Source organism: Sphaerodactylus townsendi, linkage group LG11 (genome assembly GCF_021028975.2).
Source record: "Sphaerodactylus townsendi isolate TG3544 linkage group LG11, MPM_Stown_v2.3, whole genome shotgun sequence".
Lineage (NCBI taxonomy): Eukaryota > Metazoa > Chordata > Lepidosauria > Squamata > Sphaerodactylidae > Sphaerodactylus > Sphaerodactylus townsendi.
The window spans coordinates 51,088,780-51,103,584 of NC_059435.1; the positions used below are offsets into that span (position 1 = coordinate 51,088,780).

At 43.0% G+C, this 14,805-nt stretch overlaps 1 protein-coding gene across 1 annotated transcript in view; it reads right to left on the minus strand.

Moving 5' to 3' along the window:
- Window positions 1–11,690, minus strand: part of VPS50 (VPS50 subunit of EARP/GARPII complex) — a 96,411-nt gene extending 84,721 nt beyond the window's left edge. The window contains exons 1-2 of the mRNA XM_048511067.1: window positions 11,549–11,690; window positions 6,712–6,780 (exon numbers count right to left, since the gene is read on the minus strand). Coding sequence (XP_048367024.1) covers window positions 6,712–6,780; window positions 11,549–11,581 — 102 coding nt within the window. The 5' untranslated portion in view covers window positions 11,582–11,690. The remainder of the gene's footprint in view (window positions 1–6,711; window positions 6,781–11,548) is intronic.
- Window positions 11,691–14,805: the final 3,115 nt, after the last annotated feature.

Here is a 14,805-nt window from a genome sequence, read left to right on the forward strand (position 1 = left end):
CCTCACAAGATTTATTGAGGGGGAAAAAATCATGCCACCTCTCTTGGAATCTGTCCAAGATGGCTTGCAAAATAAAAAATAATAACAGATAAAGATATCAATACAAATCCAGCATTTAAAAACACCAGAGCAGCATAAAAACATAGGCCGCAAAACAGACCACTGACAGCTTAAGATAACCATCCCAGGTTTAAACAGCATTAAAAGACAAACTGTTTAATTAAAGGCTTGGGGAACAGAATAATTTGGTGTGGCGCCTACAAAAAAGACACATAGGCACAGGTGAGCCTGAAGAAGAAAGGGATTCCATAAGAGAGGTGACATCACAGAAAAGGCCTAGACTGAGATTGTAACCTTGGAGTTGAAGGCCACAGAGAGTAGGACCTGATAGGCACCTCTCAATTAGCAGGCTAGACAATATGGAAGGCGATAATAACAGGCATTTATCAGTAGAGCCTCAGCCTGAAATCCAGCTCTTGCCAGAGATGTAAGCCAAAGAGCCAAAGGACTTTTGACCTTGGTTTTTAGCCTGGGGCTCATGTTGTGGGGGGGGGGGGGGGTGCTTGGAGACCATGACAGACCAGCTCGAAATCACATGATGCTACAACCAGCATTGAAGGCTGGAGACTACCAGACGACTGTATCTCCCTGGGACCCACCACTGATGAGATTTTGTAATATGTGTCTGGGTGAACGTGGGGGTGTGGGGGAGAGGAATTTGTGCAACAACTGAACTAAGGATAATTGTAAGAAAATGGAGGAGGAGAAGATGCTGCTGCAAGTCACATTAGGTTCCCACTGGGGACAAAACTGGGGTATTAATAAAGACATCCAGGTTTGTTTTACATGAAACAATTCAAGAAATTGGCATCTTCCACTCCACTAGGAGCGAAGACGATACTGGCCCAGAGGTCCATCTTCCCCACTGCTTTGCTTCCTTAGCCTTCTCTCTCCCCTCCTGCCAGCATCAACACTAGGAGACTGAAAGATAAATCAGCTACTGCCACAGGGCTGCACCAGGTTTTTTCCTGTTTCTTTTCTGCTCTTATAAGGGGGTGGAAGATGGAAAAGAGCATGGGTCAGGGAACTGGCAATCCTCCTTGAAAGCACAGTTGTCCTAAAGGATTGTCCCAAAGAATTAATGAATGAACTGTAATTATTCAATAGGCATTTGCCAAAGAAATAGGAACTCCATCTGACTGTGTGGGAGAGATATCTCAGTGATTTTGATTCATCTCAGCAACGAAAGGCATAAAAAGGAGGAGGGAATCATGCAAAGAGGGTGATGAGTGTGCTAATGTGCAGTGTTTTTTTTCATGTCACATATAATTTTTACAATTAAATAAAATACACCTCCAAAATGTTTCAGCCCATATTCAGACTTTAGTCAACAGCTGTATTAAATTGCCACCTTGTGGAGTATGTATGAACTTCAATTATAAGTAAAGTCATTTAAGGTCTTGGTTTCTAACACAGAGCTAAGGATAGCTGAGGAGTTTCCACTGATTAAAATCAATAGAGGTTAGTGACGCTTCTTATGGCTTTTCTGGTGGAATGAAATTTCAGGGGCCAGAGATGCTAAACAGGCACAAAAATTTGACTGCAAGGGATTTTTTAACTACATTCAAATAAGAACTGGATTTTTAAAAAGTTAAATATGTTGACAAATGTGAATCATAGATGATTTTAAACTTCATCGGCCCAAAAGCCTCCTTTGTCAATTTTGCTTCTCTCTTGAGGGAACGGAGCCATCTGCCACACACTCAACCTTTTCCGCACAACTCACAAAGGATCCTCGCAGCTCGCCAATTGTGAACCTGCCCTGTGTGTCAGTACATTAGCCACGCAAGTTGCACAAATGACACACACGTTACCAAATACAACTGAAGCCACAAAACCAGCAACAAAAATATAACTGGAGAAACCAAGCAGAGAACACCAGTCCATCTTGACTGAGAACCAGCTCATTGCAAAAAAGGAGGATGTTTTGTTAAGCAAGGCACAGGTGACCCAGTGCAGGGCAACCGTGTTATGGCCATGCCTTCTGTTGTTCTCTTCTGCATGTTTCCCACACATTTTTTCCAGACAATTACATCTGCAGAACACCACACACACAAGGAAACGACTCGGCTTTCCTAGCTCTGCAATTAGAGCTTTTTCCTGTCATAACATATTGGCGGTCTCAAGGGTGAACAGCAACACAAAAATTTCATTATGATTTACAGCGCACTCTCTGGTCTACAGAGCTCCAGAAAGATTTAATTAACAGTCCCTGGAGATTCTTATCATAAGCTACTCATGGTGTGCAGAGAGATGTTTACCTATTCACTTCTTTGTTTTAAGAACAGGTAACAATGACAGACATACAGAGTGACTGACTTGGATTTGATTTATTACACTTGCATGCTGCCTCCCCCTGGAAGCTTCCAATGTTACAACAATTACAATAGTTACCACTATAAATAGTAAGACATAACAAACCCATACATTAAAATCCAATTTTCCTTTGTTTTCAGAAAATTCTTCCTTCAAGAAGGGTATCTCTAGGAAGCCCGGGCAGAGAAGAATTGTCTAGTGGACAGTGTTGACTAGGCATGAATTGAAATCCTGTCATTAAGAGAGGTGTGGGCGACAACTGCCTAAAGCAGGCAGGCAGCCTCCAAGCATACTGTAGGGGGAGGAAGAAGAATTTGAAAAGTAAATTAAAACTGGTAAGAAATTCAGAGCAACTTGGGAAGAAAAGATCTGTGTAGTTGCAGGTAGCATCATCAGACACACCCTCCAATCAGTCCAAAAACTGGGACCACCTCAAAAAGATGTGCACAATAACCACGTATTCTAGAGCAAGAACCAATCGGATTTCATTTTTTGACAACCACCCTAATTAGCAGCCTGACTGAGGGAATCAATTATTTACAGACAAAAACACTTGCTGGAAAGACATCATCTGGGCAGGTTAGCTATGTCTGCACAGTCAGTTCATGAGGAGGACAGTGTCAGGAAAAGCCATAAGAGTTATCCGAATGAAAAAGAAATCCCAAATATCCCCACCCCACAAGTCTTTTTAAAGAAACAGATAGTGAACACGATTCACAGAAAAGGAATGTATGCCTAACTTGCCTACTTTTCTTGACAGGCCTCCCAAAATAACTGCACAGATAATTAAAAAAGGATCTCTCAGGCTGTCAATCCTGATACTTTCCTCCAGGGCAACACCAATTTCACAGCTGAATACAAGTTCCTTTTTTAAAAAGTCCATGGAATTCAAGGTGAAGACAAAGTGTTCCCTCTGGACAGTGAACCACAGCCGTCGTTGCTTAACTTCTGTACAGCTTCTGAAATTTAGATCATCCCTCTGGAACCCTTCAAAGTTCAGGCCACAGAGATGCAGTTAAATTCTGAATAATTTGACAAAAGCACATTGATTCTAGGGCTAGGGAGAAAGCAGATAATAACCTCCACTTGAAAACATTCAGAAGGTCACACATTTGTTAGAAATGGTACTTAATCATGCCTCGGGACCTCTAGCCCAGGAGTCTCCCAATTATGGCCCATGAGCCACACCCATCTCATTACAAGATTTTATCCAGACTGAGCAGTCTCCACTACTCAATGCGTAGCAGGGGTAGCCAACCTATGGCGCTCCAGATGGTCATGGACTACAATTCCCATCAGCCTCTGCTAGCATGGCCAATTGGCCGTGCTAGCAGCGGCTGATGGGAATTGTAGTCCATGACCATCTGGAAAACCATCCACCCCTGGCCACATTTACATTTTATTGTTCAGCACCCACCCTTCTCCAACGTGTTCAATGACTGTGACCTAATTTGGAGATTACAGGATACCAAATGCTCTTGCCCCATGTCTCTTGTTAACACTGCCTTTCCATGAACCACTGAAAGTCTGGGGCAGATCAAGGTACAGCCTGTTTGTTTGGGCTTTCCCTCACAGTTCTGGAGAGGTGTTAGCTGCCTCTGACCTCTCCCTTCCCCTACCTTCCAGGTGTCTTCTCACAGCTCCTGGGCTGAAGCCAGGGGCCTATCTTCTGGCTAAGGCGCTGGCCTTCGGAGGTCACTGTTTTTGCATCAAAGAGGAAGAGGGGGTGAGGAGTACCCTCCCAGCCTAGCTGCTCCAGGACAAACTGCCTTGGCCACTGCTGCCAAACAGCCTGACGGTAAGTCAGGTCTCTGGAGAATGGTGGGAGCTGCCCAGGTTCACAGCTTTGACTTGGGGGTGGCCAGGGATGCCTGTACCTGTGGCAAAGGGCCTTGTGGTGCAGCTGCTGGGGTGGGGAGCTGCTGGGGTGGGCAATGGGCTGTTCTCCTGGACCTTAAAGTCCAGGGGAAGAAACTGCTTGGCAGGCAGCTGTGGTTGCAAGGGAGAAGGCTCGTCCTCGTGATGGGCTGCTCTCCTTGGCCCGACTAACCCCACACACACACATTGCTCACTAACACAAGCAACCAACAAAGGCAAAAAAAACAGGGAACAAGTGAAACCAATACTTTCTCCCTCATCCTGGTGCTCATTTCAGGTCTCCAATGTCTCTCCTCTTTGCAGGGGATTGGACTTGATGGCCCTTGGGGTCTCTTCCAACTCTATGATTCAATGATCCCTCTGTTTGGAGCAGAAGACTTCCGGAAGGTGGGTTCAGTTTATGTCTCAGCCACCCCCTGTCCCTCCTCAAAAGAAGCAACATCCAGAAACTCCACCTTGGTTCAGGTTTAAGTATGAAAGGGGGCGGGGGGAAGACCCATAAGATAATGTTTTATTGATTATTTAAATTGATGTTGTAAGCCACCCTGAACCCATATGGGGAAGAGTAGCCTGTAAGTTGAATAAAATATATAAGGCTGCCAAGGGAGACAAGCCAGCAGATGGCTATGACCACTTTGTGCTTTTCGGAGATCATGTGGCTGTACGTAATAGGCTGCCAAAATAACTCTTCATGGTTCCATTCGCTGTACATGTAGTGCTCATTGGCACACCCAGTAGAGCCAAATATATACAAGCCCTGATGCATCCAATGTGCACACATTTGTTTTGTGTGGGTTCACAGCTTGATCACGAAGCAGAAAAAAGACCACTTCCTCCTGCTCTAGTCTACCGAACCCAGAAGAGGAAATGAGAAGAAACATTTCTTCCTGTTCTCTTCCTGCTCCTTTGAACTTCTCCCTTTCAACAAACTGCTTACCAAAGCATCGGCAGTGAAGGCAGTTCATCCATCCATTCAATAAATGCATAGTCTGTTTCGCTGCAAGCTTCAAAACAGCCCGCAATAAAAAGCAGTAAATGTCCTCAATTGAAACAACATCCTCTGACACAACCCATTAGCCATCACCAATTCCCATTACAAATTGTCCAGTTATAAACCATAAAGCTGCCCCTTTTTTTACAGCAGCACTGGAAACCTTGACAGCCACAAACAAAATCTTTCAATTCCTCTGAAAGCCTACTGAACACACACCTCGCAAAATACAGGCTAGAAAGAATTAGTTCAAGACTTAAAGACAAAAGGTGTTTCAACTAACAGAGTTCTAAGAGGCTGAGCTTTCGTTTTAAAAATCTGCTTCGTTTTAAATACTGGGGAAATTTCGTTTCCCCGTCTTGCATGATGTTTGAGCAATGGGACCAAGTTAACCCAGGCAAAGGAAGAATACGAACAAGGGCGGAGGTAAAGGAGAAGGGAAGGGTGGAGGCTGTGTACATCTGTTTGCAACTACGCAAAGTTCTTCTTGTTGCCTGGTAAAAACACACATATGGCAGCCAAATACGCAGGTGTTACACTAATTACAACTATACAACAATAAAGCACTGACAGTAACACCACTAACAGTGTAATTCAGAAGGGGGGGGGGGGGTGAAACAGCTTAAAAGGCAGTGTGACAATTGGCAATTATGCCAGTGCCAGGAAGCTATGTGGAAGCGGAATACCCGGGCACCTGGGAAGACATGGAGTCAACACTGCTTTAGTGTAAGAACTGGTGCCAGTGGAGATGTTCTCTGCAGTGGAGCTGGCTTTAGTTGAATTCCTGAGCTCTTTCGTCCCAGGAACACCCTCATTTGCTGGCATTAATTTATGCCAGCGCTGCATAACCCACTTCCATCAGGGAAGGGACAGCATTGCTGTCTGCTTGCTGGTCATGGCATAGCAAGCCTCTTATTAGGTGTCACACCTGCACTTTGGCTGTGTCGTCCTTGGCAACAGTGCCACTACACCCCCCCCCCCCCTGCACATCCTGACTCGAAAGAGCTAGCTGGCTTCCACAGCGCAGATCCAACCCATAGACCATACGTTGTCAGTCCCTAATGGCACAGTTTGACACCACACTTTCAAGGAGAAATGTTCACCAGCGAAAAATGTCACACTGAAAACAGCAGCGGACCAGCTTAGCAAGAGAAAGAAGGGTGAACCTCTTCCCATTGGCTGTCTCAAACTCCATCTGGTCCATCTCATTTTCAAACTCCCTCAATGGCCACTCGTTCTGTGGCTAGACAGAGTAAGGCCCTTGCATTTAATCTACCTGGCATGATTCCCAGCTCTGAGGGACAGAGAGGAAGACACAACGACACCCCCTCCATCAGTTTGCTTCTCCCCCACACATATTACATGTTTCTTTCTAAACTACCTTAAGTTTTTTTTCCCTTTGGAAAAAAGAAAGGCTGGTTTTATATATATAAGTGAATGAATAAATAAATGTACATTAACTATACCTTGGTAGGAATTCTGAAGTTCTCAAGTGGGCTCAAATCGTGAATATCTCCCTGAGGACTTTTGAGACCCTTCGGAAGACAAAAAGAAAAAAAAACAGCTCAAGAAAGATATTATTATTTACAACATTTTTATGCTGCATCTCCACTCAAATAAGATCCCCAAGGCAGCAAACATCAAAATATTAAAAAGATTTAAAATAAAGTATATATACACAATAATTCAATAAAAACATAAACACACATAAAGTCAAAACTAGAGAGGAAAACCAATAACAATTATTGGGGATGTGCCAAACAAAAGAAAGGCAAATCTCCTTGTTTTGGTGCCACCACTGAGAAGGTCCCTTCTCGGGTTGCCATCCACTTAAACTCAGATGGCAGAGCCTACAGAGATGACGAGTGAATGGGTATGTTCATATGGAAGAAGGCAATCCTTAAAGTATGCCTGATCAAGTATTCCCCCCCCCCCCCAAACTATGAACCTGCTCCTTTAGAAGGAGTGCAACTTTATCCAGAACAGGATATATCCCGTTTCCTTAGTCAAGCCTTTTCCCCACCAGTAGCACCTCCATTTTGTTTAGACTAAGTTTCAGCTTGTTATCCCTCATCCACTTGAAAACTGCATCGAGGCAGCTGTTCACAGCTTCCACAGCCCCTGGGATCTTCTAGAAGAGCAAGATAGAGCTACTATTACATATTGTGGCAACTCCACTAAAGCTGTGCATGACCTCTCCCAGCAGCTTTACATAGATATGGAAAAGATATTGACCCTTACAGAAGACACTAGAGGCCAAGGGCAGAGAAGCCGCCAGCACTACACTCTGAAACCTACCATCAAGGTAGGATTGAAACCACCACAGAGCAGTGTCTCCCAGTCCAAACCCCAAAAGGTGGCCCAGAAAGATACCACAATCAATGGTATCAAAATCTGCTGAGAGATCCAGGGTCATATTCCCTCTGTTCATCTTCTGGTGCAGGCCATTGAGGGGGGCAACCAAGTCTGTTTCAGTCTTATAACTAGGCCCAAAACCAGACTGAAATGTAGTTTCTTTCAGGAATCCCTGAAATTCTGCATACTCCACAGTTAAATATGCAGTAGTAAACACTTAAAGTTGATTTAATTATTATAAGTCTATGACAGTCAAACACAGTTGACAGCAATCCCAGAAACACTTCAACAACTACCACCCCCATAAATTTGACTATCAACTTATAAATTTAGGGAGGAACTCACGGCCACCATTTACCAGCACCAGCAGAGTAGAAGATCTACACTTACTGACAACTTATACTGGCAAAGAGCAAAGTTTCCAGCTCTTTTCCATCCAGAGTTGCCAAAAGGCCTGGAGAAAAATGTCCTTTTCCTTTAACAGGGGGTAGCTGACACTTTTAATGGCATGGAAGTGAACAGCATCATCCCGGAAATAGCCTCTCATTACATATCTATTAACAGGATATTCCGCCAACACAAGGTGTGATACTCTCCACTACATGCCAGCTCATTCCTCTATTAAATTATACTCCACAGTTGAATAAAAATATAAGGTATTGTGTGGCAATAATCTGACAATGGTAAAGCTGTATAGGAAGCAATGATAAATACTTCCTATATAGTACCAGCCCATCCTAAGATCTAATTGAGCTATGTATACTGCTGAAATGGGGCTATATATTTCACTTGAATGCAGACAAGTATCAATAACCTAGCTTTAAAAGCAACACAAACAGCATAACAGCAGGCACCATCCACTCAGAAGTATGTCCCAGTAAGCACTGGGGCTAACTGCAAGTAAGTATGCACAGATTGCACTGTAAATCATCTAATTTTACAGTACTTTCCAGCATACTATGTTATATCTAAGGCACTGTCTTTAAATGTAAAAATATGCTATCTTTGCTACCTGATCCAATGAATAGTTCGGGTCACACTTCATGGTCATCAAGAACCACAGTGGTGCAGTGGCCAGAGGGCCTGGGAGACCCAGGAGGCCACCTCTATGCTGCCTTAAAGCTGTGACCCTGGGCCAGTTACTCTCTCTCAGACTAATCTACCTCACAGGGTTGTTGTGAGGATAAAATGGAGGATGGGAGAACAATGTATGTTGTTTCTTGGGGTAAGGATGTACGGGGGGAAATGTGACAAATATATAAAGAAAACAGACTCAAGATTCAACGCACATATGAATCCAGCATATTCTTTTCTCCCTTCTCTCAGTACTGGTTTATCCCTGCTAAAATATACAACTACATTTCCTTTAGTAGGTGTTCGTAAACTTTGTTATAGCAGGCCTTTCTCAGTTCAAGAAACAAACAGTATTAGACTCCCCAGGTGTAAATATCTTGTTGTCCACCCCCAAGCCTCCACAAAAAAAGGGGGACTATAAATGAGCCAAATGAATACATAACCAGGCAGAGTGTCAGCAGGGATTAAGCCTAAGGAAATACAGAAAAGGCAGGCAACATCTGGAGACAGACTGGTCTTCCCTGGACCTCTCTCTTTATTGACAGAAAGGCAAGAGATAAAGCTACTGGATACACCTAAGTGCCGATGAGAGGGATTTAACACTATCCCCCTGCAAGTGCATTTATTTGCCATAATTGCCGCTGGGAAGAGCCAGAAGACACAGGCTCTGCAGCTGCCAGAAAAAAAGCAGCCCAGGCTCCATGGAACAAGGACATCCAGTACTACTTGGCTGAGGTAGAATCCTTCTGGGGGAGGGCTGTTGGAAAACCTTTGGAAAAAAACAGCTGAAGCAGGAGCAGAATCCAAGGACTAAGGAAAGGATATTCTATGTCATCACTCTCCTCTCCATCAGTCAGCAGCTTCACTGCAGCCTGTCATTTTTCAATCTTAATACAGTCACTGTATTGCAATGTTCCCTTATCGTGAGCAGCTGTGAGCCCCCAAGGAGAGATGCAGCATATGAATACATATGTTTTTATTTCATGTACCCACAGCCATTGCACAGTAAATCCATTCTATTGTCCAAGGATGATCATTGTGCATCAATACGAGGTATCTGCAAATGGGGGGGGGGGATTTTTTTAATTATTACACTTTTAATTATGATTTGCAAGTCACCTTGAGCCAAAAGGAAAGGCGGGATATTTATTTATTAAACTACTTATAAATTGTGGGATACTTTGCAACACCCCTGAACCAGACAAAATGTTTACATTCCATACTATATTCTTGTATAACATAAACAGCATCATTTTTTCTCCTTCATCTAGTCTTTTTTCCCTACACCAGCAGCCTTGCATAAAGCTTTGTGACATCCAGAGCTGATAGAAACCAACAAATCCTTCACACCAGCTTCTCACTCAGACAATTTTAACGGCTTGACAGAAGAGTTCCACCTGAACAGTCAGGGTTAAACACTGATATTATAACTTATACTGGAAGTCAAGATTGATAAAGTCCTATACTTGAAGAACATCCACTGATCGTTTATAATTTTAAATAATTTATTCCCGCTTCATCTCCTTTGACTCAATTTAGTAATAACATATAGTATAAACTACCCAGAAGACAGTCAACCCCTCTTTCCCTTCTCCTAGTGAATTTATCTACTTCGTTCATTCATTCCTTACCCTTTAAGAAATTATTATATAAATTTATTTCTGAACATAAGCCTTGTTGGGGGAAAATCTAACAGACAAGGGTCTCCAATGGGGTGTCTCGGGCACCATAGCACCTGCCAACCAGTTTCTTGCCACTTACCCATATTAAAAGGCAACTTAGCTGAGAAGTGTTTCTGTCTTAAATATTGAAAAGTTGTGTGTGTGCCATCAAATCACAGTTGACTTATGGTGACCCAGTAGGGTTTTCAAGGCAAGAGATATTGGGATGTTGCCTGCCTCAGTGTTGAATGAGAGACTTCTAAGAGAACCATGACAAGTCCAAGGTCTTCATGTAGAGAAAGGGGCAATTGAACCTGGTTTTCTAAATTAGAGTCTTGTAACTCTTAACCATTGTACCATGCTTGCTCTCATTGAACAGTTACTATGAGAGCTATGCATAACCTTGCTCTGACCTATTGTGTTTGGCTCCATCTCCTGCAGAAACAATGTTATTGTGCTTTCCACCCTGTGTTAGAATTCAAAAGGGGCCATAGGCTCAAAAAGGTTGGGGATCTCTGCAATAGACAGATGGAGCTTAAGAAATCTTACTTACCATCTTTTATTGTAATAATACTATGCCAACCCTTCTACAAACAACTCTCCACTCAGGGTCAGTTCAATGCACAAGGGAACAGAGAGGGCATTTCTTCCAGTGAATCAACAAGGGCAATACAGAAAAAAACCTCAGACTCTCACTCCACAACACACAAACACACATTTGTGAATCACCTCCTGGCTGTGCTTTAGCAGAACTAGTCCCCACCCCAACCCCATTCCTCACACCTGACACCAGCAGAGAAACGTCCAGTTTTACAGCCCTACGTTAAATAAGAAACGGTGGAACATATGAAGCCACACTCTGAACTTCACGTCACTGGGAGTTTAGGACAAAATAAGACCTGAGATCAAAATTATGGCTGGCAGTCACAAAAGCAAAGGAGAAAGCAGGGGGTTATAATATTGTTACAACTACACAGGAAAAAAAGACGGTAGAAATGAGCGACGAGGCTGACAACCATACAGACCCAACCAACAAAATACTATAACAAAAGCCGTCATTGCATTCCAGCACTGCTCTTCGGCCTGCTCCTGGAACTGTAACAAACATACATCCCGCCCCCGGGCACTGCCCGCCCCACACTGTCCTGCGAGAACTGCTCCAGATGGCCCCTTTATTAGCACTAGTAGTTTGCCCTTCTCCCCCATACAATACCTGTCGGGTCATAAGCGACTTGATCTTCTGCATGGCTACGCCAGTCGCAACACTTCAAAACCCTCTACCTCGTATCCCGCTCCCCTTCTCTTACACACAAGGAAGCCATTTTGCGCATCACGTGATATGCCATGAGCCTTTAAGCCCTATGGCACTTGTAGTGCAGATGGGGGGGACCCTTTCCTCATTGCGCGGCATATGAACTACATTTCCCATCAGGCTCATGGACGCCGTATTGCCTCCCCCTAGAGGAGATTTGCCGAGAGGAAGGGAAATAAAATAAATGAGTAATAGAGAAGACACTTGCTAGAACGGCAACGTTAGGCGAATCGCTGGAGCCACCAAGCGGGTGGAGTGCCGTCAAAAGCGAAACTGAGCAAACCGCGTCGGATGTAGATTTGGAAAGGCAGCAGAGCGTCTGTCTATGCTGCGAAACTCTTCCCTTTACTGAACTGTCACTTTAATGTTTTTGGTAGACGGATTACAAATTATGACATCAGTGAAACAGATTGCAAAGTATGATAACGTTTGAATGAGTCAGCTCAAAACAATTTATAATTTTAGAAGTTTGACAATAATTCACTAATGAAATACAAAAAAATAGTGGTACAACTAGTATAAAAAAGATAAAATCAGCCTTCACGACCCCATGACCAACCAACAACGAAATAACCCTTTCCCCACCACTGCGACTAAGGAAAATCAAAAAGATTGCAGAACCTGAGGACTTTTTTCCCCAGGAGGAGACAGGTACATATTGCCCCCACCCCATGAATTCCCTTTGATTTGTTTTCCTGTTTGAATCACACAAAAACACAAGGCCAGGCTAAGCGGTCTACTCAGAATCCCATTCATATCTATTCAGTAGGATTTACTCCCACCAAAGGGACATTTGCATTGCACTCTTGGTCTTGGACCTGTGATATATTTTGCACACAGAAGCAGATTTGTTGTTTTCACTGCTTTTCACAGATGTTCACTGTATTCCTATTCAGAATAGCTGCCTGTAAATCCTTTAAAATACGCAGCATTTGTTCTTATAATAAAGTATTATTATTCCCAGCCGAGGCAGAAGCATGGATCCTAATCCTTGTTCTTGTTTGCACAGTGACCTTTCCATTGTGGAGATGGACTTTCTCTGCAAAGCATGTTTATCTGGCTCTAGGGTACTTCCACTCCATCAAGACCAACATCTTGCCATGAGCTGAAAACTGCCTAGCGTCAAAGGAACACAGAGCAATGGTGGATAAGACAAGGCACCCTAGTCTCCTCAGCGAGAGACCGGGGGAACGGGGGGGTGTCTCTTACACACAGGCGTCTGCCAATTGCCTGTGCTTGAGGGAAATTTTCCCCTCCAAATTCTCTGAAAGAATAGCTCTGAGTGAGCAACTTTTTATTGTCAGAACAAAAATGTTAGTAACATGAAGAGGATGTTCGAGAGTTCATATTTCTCTTTCAGTTTTCCCACATATTTTTTTCTAAGAAGCCATCTAGTCTTTAGCTGCTCTTCTAAGGCATTTGTCAGTTGGGCAGATAGTATATCTGAAAGAAAACTAAAATAACCTGTTGTATTTCTGTCACAAACTAAATAAAGAAATGGCACCAGAGGCTTGTAAAGTTGAAACCAGAAATTGGAAGATTTTATTTACAGGAAAAAGTTTAAAAGAGCTAAACTAGCAAAGAATTAAGGAGAAAAAATTATAGGCACAAAGGACAAAAGCACATGAAGACATCTCTACTCCCATGCCACCAAGATCCAGTTTCGTTTTCCTCCTCCAGTTTTGTAGAAGCGAGAGTGTATCTTGTGTTGTGTTTGGTGCTGAGACTGTGGTTTCCAAGGCCATTTCGAATGTTATGCATTACACAGATTGCAGTTGGAGTCCCCATACTGTTCAATGGTCAGACATGAGTTCCAAGTCCTCCTCAATCACTCCAACCATGGTGCCCAATTTAGGGTGGGACAATAGCTCATGGAGAAGGGGCATCTGTCTTCCCTTCCAAACCATTTTCCCAGCCTGAAATTGTCTGAGTGGTGCTATAAGGCCTGAATGGGAAACCCTTTGCTAGGATATAACAAAGGAACCTATCAACTCTCAGCATCTGACAGGATTGAACTCATACCATCTGGCTCTGTAAAGAGCTTGGGGTTGACTTTGGATGCTTCCACAAATACAGCTTCATGAACACAGGACACAAATATTGGTAGGGCTGCATTTTTAATATCTTTGCTGAGCCTGGCAGGTGATCTCCTATCTGTCCTGATCTGATCTAGCCACAGAGAGCACTTCCAGACTGTGGTCATTTCCAGACTGGATTATGTAACTTGTTCAACACAGAGCTGCCCCCACCCCTTGCTGATTTGTTGGACCTTTCCTCAAATTCCCCCTCCCTTCCTCTCGTCTCCATTTTACTATTTTATTCCCACCAGCATCATCACTGATTAGGATTTATTAATCCATCACTATGGTAATATTGTAGAAGATTGGTTTCTAATCCGTACTTGGAGTGAATCTTTGTTAGGGTGCCATCTTAGTTGGCTTTTTCTGGGATTTTATTGGCAAATAGAAATTGTAGATTTTATGCTTTTACAAATTAATCCTGTATATAATTTCATGTCATTGTAGTGAAATATTGTAAATCACCCTGAGCCTGGCTCTTGCCAAAAAAATAATAATAAATAAATTGGTTTAAAATTAGGGGGGGGGTCATTTTTTCCCTTTATTTTGGCTAAGAAGCAAATTTATATTTATAACTTTAGTCTGTTTCAAATTGCACAATATTATAGGGAAGAATAATATTGTGCCATTTGGAATAGACTGATATGATCAAACCAAATGTTTCAGTTTCTTTGTTAATGCTTCTGTACAAAGGTTTGGTATGTCAATGATGTTCTTCTATGAGGTTGTTTCTTTGTATGTTATATTAAGGTATACATAGCCTGCACATGTTCTAGGATCATTTATTTTTTATCAATGCTAAGTGATTCATACTGTATGCCCCATTTATCATGCTCTGTGTTTGCTGTGAATATACCGGAGCGGGGAATTATGATAGGGTCATAGGCAATGAAGATGTCGAACAGTAATCCAACAGGTGTTCCCACTCCCTCTGTCTTTTGTATACACATATTCAAATCACCTAAAGCAAGACAAGGTAGGGGCTGTTAACTCAGAGCTGATTTCCCTAGCAAATAAACCCACGGCTGTTGGACTGAGCTCCAACTGCACCAACAAGAAGGAAGCATTTGCATGGGACAG